Source organism: Pseudophryne corroboree, chromosome 2, assembly GCF_028390025.1.
Source record: "Pseudophryne corroboree isolate aPseCor3 chromosome 2, aPseCor3.hap2, whole genome shotgun sequence".
NCBI lineage: Eukaryota > Metazoa > Chordata > Amphibia > Anura > Myobatrachidae > Pseudophryne > Pseudophryne corroboree.
The window spans coordinates 13,970,084-13,976,162 of NC_086445.1; the positions used below are offsets into that span (position 1 = coordinate 13,970,084).

Sequence of the window (6,079 nt, forward strand, 5' to 3'; positions counted from 1 at the left end):
AGAGAGAATAATACTAGGGGTTTTATATGATATAAAGTCCAATAATTTCTATGATGTCTTTTTCAGATGGTTTTTTTTTGTGACCTACTGTAACTCTGAATCTCATCTGGCTGGAGAAGACAATCGCTTCATCAGTGATGTTACCTTGCTCCTGGTTACAATAATATTCGCTAATTGGAGCCACACTCAGATATTTGGAGCCATTCTCTCATGTTAGGATAATTATATCTAACATAATGTATTAATGATCCAAAAATAAGGATGGGCAGTATGAGTAGCTCTAACATTAGTGACTCCACTTTCATCCTGGTTGGAATTCCGGGACTGGAAGGTCTACATGGGTGGATTTCATTGCCCATTTGTTCCATATATGTGATCACCGTCTTGGCGAATGTTTGTGTCCTGCTCATCATAAAGACAGAGAAAAGTCTCCACCAGCCCATGTACCTCTTTCTTTCAATGTTATTGTTCACAGACCTTGTCTCGTGCAATGCTGTCCTACCTAAGATGCTGCTTATTTTCTGGTTCAATCATCAGGAGATCTCTTTTGATGGCTGCTTGGTCCAGATGTTCTTTGTAACTTTTTTTTCCATCATGGGTTCTTCTATGCTCTTGGTCATGGCTTATGACCGTTATGTGGCGATATGCCACCCACTTAGATATTCAACCATCTTCACAAGTCCATTCATCATGAAAATTGGATTGTTGGTGGCCTTGAGGGGATTACTTTTGGTGTTCCCCATCCCGTTTCTTGTGAAGAGGCTGCCATTTTGTCAGAGTCACATCATTGAAAACATATATTGTGACCACATGACTGTGGCAAAGCTTTCCTGTGCAGACATTAGATTTAATGTTGTGTATGGGTTGGCAGTAGTTGTGATGGTAGTGGGAGTAGATTTTGTTTCCGTCTCAGTGTCCTACTACATCATTGTGAGGACTGTTATGAGACTTCCATTCCGAGAGGCCAGACACAAAGTATGGAGCACCTGTGTTAGTCACATCTGTGTCATCCTAGTGGCCTACATCTCAGCTTTCTTCTCTTCTGTATATCAGAGGTTTGGGGAACACACAACTACTTCAACCCAAATCATTCTCTCTAACTTGTACCTGATCCTTCCAGCCATGTTAAATCCAATAATATATGGCATAAAGACAAAAGGTATTCAGAGATATGTGATTAGACTTTTGTATCCTCAAAGAACAAATAAACAGAATATTTGACATATATTTGATATATTTATTTACGGCTGTTGGACTGAGAGGATGTGTGCTGGGAGCTTGAATCCTCCATCATCTGGATACTGTAACATCTTAGTAGCCCAGGATATGCTCTGCAGTCTACCTGAGCACCAACACTGTTTTGGGTTTACTGGTGTGGGTGATGGCATGCGACTTTACATTGGCTTGGCTGTAGTTTGCTGATCTTTTGTCTCATTACTGTACCTGAGACTCCAGAGGAAGCAACCTCTTCTTAACATATCTAGATTTTATTTCCAGCAAGTGTCCATGCTGAAGCTGGAGGACACTCCACTACTGCTACATGGTGAAGTGACCATAAATGTGACTCAGGAAGACTCACAGATCAGTTGTAGACTATGAGAGACCGTCCCTTAGCTCTGTAGCTCCTACTTGGAATCTCTATATATTAACTTGTACTGAGCCACCTCTTTGTTTATATACAGGTCCACAAGTTACCAATCCAACAAAGCATTCTTGCAAAATGAAGATAGGTACCAAAGTATACAGTACTGTAGCTACACTAGCAGAGACAGCACAAGGACAACAAAGCCACATTGCAGAAAAGATCTACAGAAAGCTTCTTTTTTCTGCAGAGTCTCTTGGGCTTCCAGTCATATTGTAGAATATAATTGATGTTTATGTTAAACACTTTGCCTTTCATGTGACTTCAAAATACAAAATAAAAGATATTTCTAGATTATTAATGATTATAACATTATGTTCATTTTAGTAGAAGCCCCCTAACACCAGTTATTGTCTGGGTGCATTCACTGATGGCCATGCATCTCCTCCGTCATCCTCCTTTCCTCTGTTGCCCCTGCTGGGTGTGAGCATATGTTACGGGGGTGGTTTTGGGCGTGGTCGCATGAGGGTATAATAACAGATACATTCAGTTTGCAAATACAGGAGAGGGAGGGGGTACAGTCCAAACACAAATATCATTAATGATTGGTTGATAGACCATCTGTGATTGCATTAATAAAATATTTTATATATACTACTAATAACTCCTGCTCCTGACGTAAACTGCTGCAATTACGTAGTATTACATCTCCTACACTTTTTTGTAAATAGACAATGGCATTAACAAGGATGCCGCCAGTGCATAGGCAGGACATGAGCCCTGGGGGCACCTGCCCTCCATCTCCCACTATACACAGTACTATACTTAGCATTGCCGTGGGGCATCACAAGATGGCACTCCTGGAAGTAGGTTGAAGTCTGCACTTCCTGCCAGGTGAAAGGAGAGAGAAGAGGTGCCCTGGGAGGTGGGGGTGCACTGAAAAGCTCACCGACGTGGGGCATCAGGGAGAAGGATCAAAAGGGAGCCAGTAGAGTTGGTGTGGATGAGAGCGGGGTGAAAGGTAATTAGGGTTAGTGAAGTGAGCAGCTGGGGTCATTTTATTGTATTGTGGTCACTATAGTGACTTCTGTATTGTATAGCGGACAATCAGATGCTCTTTGTATTGTATAGGGGTCACTAGAATGGTCTCTGTTTTGTAATATGTTCATTAAAAGGCTCTTGGCATTCTATGGCAGACACTAAACTATATTTAAAGAGTAGAGATGTGCGGTTCGATTTCCATGGAAACTGAAACCACCCGAACTTCTGCATTGCGAGTAGATCTGATCCCAGCTCGGGTCTTCCCACCAGACTCGGACCCGTAAACGAGGCAAAACACCTTCTTCCTGGCGTCGGATCGCATGTGTTTTGGATTGCATAAAGTCCCTCCATCGTGGTTTTGTCGCCATTTCACACACGATTCTGGATGGAGAGGGTGTGGGAGTGTGGGCTCTGAACAGGGGCTGATTGGGATGCCGCTCCAGTTCCTCCTGGGCTAGTCTTGCTGCTCCCTCAGTAGCCTGACTAACCCCTCCACGGGGCTGTTGTAATCGGAGCTCAGTTCAGATTGGGTAGCATTTGGAAATAGCCACCTGCAGCCCAGTTTGTACAGATACTAGTAGCCACTGCTACACTCCCCTTCCATGAGAGTAAGGACTTGGAGTTTCAGGGAGTATGCGGTGGCTGTCAACCATATTTACCAACCCTCCCGCTGAGTCCGGATGTGATTGCTGCCGCGGCTCGCGAGCCGCATGAGGCCCCTACCCCATCCTATTGCGTCTCGCAGGCAGGGTACCTTTTGCAGCCACATTGGCAGGGCTTTACTTGGGTTGGAACTATATTCCCGGCATTCTACCTCCATCCACCCATGTTGTCCCAGTGTCTGCACCACCCACTGGTGCATTGCAGAGGAGCCAGCTCCCTGCACCCCCAGCACTGGAAAAGGAAGCAAGGCCTGCAGCCATAACGGAGTCCCCATGGTGCTCAAACAGCAATGTATAGAGCGGCTCCGAGGGAGAGCCCCAGTAGTCCCAGCCTGCAAGGGAGCCCAGTGAAAAATCAAATGTATTAAAATGTACTGTAGGATAAGGCGCTTGGGTTGCCCCAGTGTCTGCACTGCCCACCAGCACCCATGAGTCAGGGCCAGCGGCAGAGTGAAGCAGCCATCAGGCAGCTGTGGAGCCCTCACAGTCAGCTACAGCCCTTCAAGCCACAGCTCTTTCAGCTGGAGCCCTGTCCCCTGCAGCAGCAAACCCATGAAGAAGCATCCTACAAATGTAAGTCTCAGGGGCATGTTGCACAGGGAATGGGGGTGCAATGTGGGAATTATGTATATCAGGCACTATACTGGTGGACATCATGTGTAACTGGCGGTATAGTGGGAGACATTATGTGTAACTGGCCCTATACTGGAGGTATTATGTGTAACTGGCACTATACTGGTGGACATTATGTGTAACTGACACTATACTGGGAGACATTATGTGTAACTTGCACTATACTGGGGGACATTATGTGTAACTGGCACTGTACTGGGAGACTTTGTGTATCTGGCACTATACTGGGGGCATTATGTGTAACTGGCCCTATAGTGGGAGACATTATGTGTAACTGGCACTATACTGGGAGACATTATGTGTAACTGACACTATATTGGGGGCATTATGTGTAACTTGCACTATACTGGGGGCATTATGTGTAACTGGCTGTGGCCGGAGAGACCAACCAGCCACACGTGTAATGGCGGCTGCAGCACTGAAGGTGTTAACCCTCGTGCCCGGCGCCATATTAAGGGACAATGGGCGCTGGGCGTCACTGTTAAACGTACTTACGGCGCTGGGCACGGACTGTTTAAAAGTTTGTTTAATGATGTGTTTTAACATGTCATATGTAGTGCTCTATGCACAATTGCAGGAATGCATGTTTAACTGTATTTTATATTCAAGATGTGGTCATCTGTATATTTAAAGAGGAAAATGCACTTACTATTATAGATGTCTGAATAATCATGTCTTATCCTCTGGGAATGGAACAGGGCCCTTAGCATGCCACTTCCTATCAGAGAGGTGTGAAGGACAATACCTTTTGATGTGTAAGTTCCTTAGAGAGAGATGCTAATCACTGGGTTTATGGGCTTGGAACTTGTTTCATGTACCTGATTTAATTGACATACGAACGACAGATACAGGAAGGAAGACTGTTTGTTTGTATTGTAGCCTTCCTGTTGTAATCTCAGACACTGGGTTTGCCTGGAGATGTGAATGAGACAGAAACATTGTGTTTTGAAGCTATGTGATAAATTTATCAATAGTGAATGTTAATCTGATACCAAACGTCTGTGTCACAGGAAGGAGGATATTGTTTTATTGCACTTATATCCGTGTAAAATGTGATTTATTGGTATTTTGTAAAATAACCTGATTGGTTGGAGAAGACAGGGAGGGCTTACCCCCCCTGTGATACTGTGTGGAAAACTGACATAAAAAGGAGACCTGCGTGCCTCCGGAGTTGTAGTTGTACCATCTTTATTCTGCTGGAACATCTTGCTGTATGCTGTTGCCCCTAGCAATAGGGAAGGGTTCTCTTTAGAACTATTGAGCAAATAAACATCTTTGCCTCAAGAAGACTGCTTCATCTTGTGACCAACAGGGTTAGGCCAAACCTAGCCCCGTCCTCCGGCTGTCCAGGGAAGCACCTAGCGTCTCCAAGCTCCGCCTTCCGCCAGCTACCGGTAGAGGCCTAGCAAGTGGCTAGAGGGGATTCGTCAACACCACACAGGTGTGGTAAGGCAGTGCGTCGGCACATACAGAGCAGAACCGTGGTTCCAAACGCCACGGCAGGTTAGGAGTTTGGTGGTGGCAGCGAGAACCCGCCCACAGCGCAGTGGGTGGAGTCAGTAACAGGCGGTTACTGACGGTAAGCGGGAATCCCCTATGTGGTCAGGCCTCGTGCGGCTTGACCTTCCATTCTGTGCGCAGTCAACGGGACGCGGCAAGCGGCGAGTGCTTCCGTACGGTACCGTCCTGTCACAGAAATTGGTGGCATAGTGGTGGGATAATCCCAGGCGGCTTTTCATCACCTGATTGGAGAAGCCGAGTTACTCAGGAGAGGAGTAACTGCAGCGCAGGAGGACGCACAAGATGGCGGAATTCAGCGGAATGTCCAAGGATGATCTGGAGATCGTATGCCAGGAGAAGGGTGTGGATATCCCTTCCAACGCGTCCAGAAGCGTCATGAAGGCGGCGCTCAGGAGCATGGAGGAGTCTCATCGGGCGGAGGTGGAAAGCACTGACGGCGTCAGCATCGCAGAGGACGGCCCAACAGTGGACCTTCGTAAGGAACCGGTGAGAACCACAAGCCCCGCCCTCTCTCACAGCAGCAATGTTTCCCAGCAATCCCTAGCAGGGCCAGGATCCCAACGTCCCAGGGGGGGCAGTACGGATAGCCTAGCAGATCGGCTAGCGGAATTGGGGGAAAGGGCAACGGAGCAAGAGCGCT

At 46.7% G+C, this 6,079-nt stretch overlaps 1 protein-coding gene across 1 annotated transcript; it reads left to right on the forward strand.

Moving 5' to 3' along the window:
• The first annotated feature begins 261 nt into the window (after nucleotides 1–261).
• Nucleotides 262–1,221, forward strand: LOC134988840 (olfactory receptor 52N4-like). Its single transcript, XM_063950577.1, has one exon. It carries the CDS (start codon nucleotides 262–264, stop codon nucleotides 1,219–1,221), a length of 960 nt encoding a protein of 319 aa, XP_063806647.1.
• Nucleotides 1,222–6,079: the final 4,858 nt, after the last annotated feature.

What these genes read in the sequence shown, in the direction of transcription:
- LOC134988840 (XM_063950577.1), top strand. Translation starts at nt 262, where the DNA reads ATGGGCAGTATGAGTAGCTCTAACATTAGTGACTCCACTTTCATCCTG.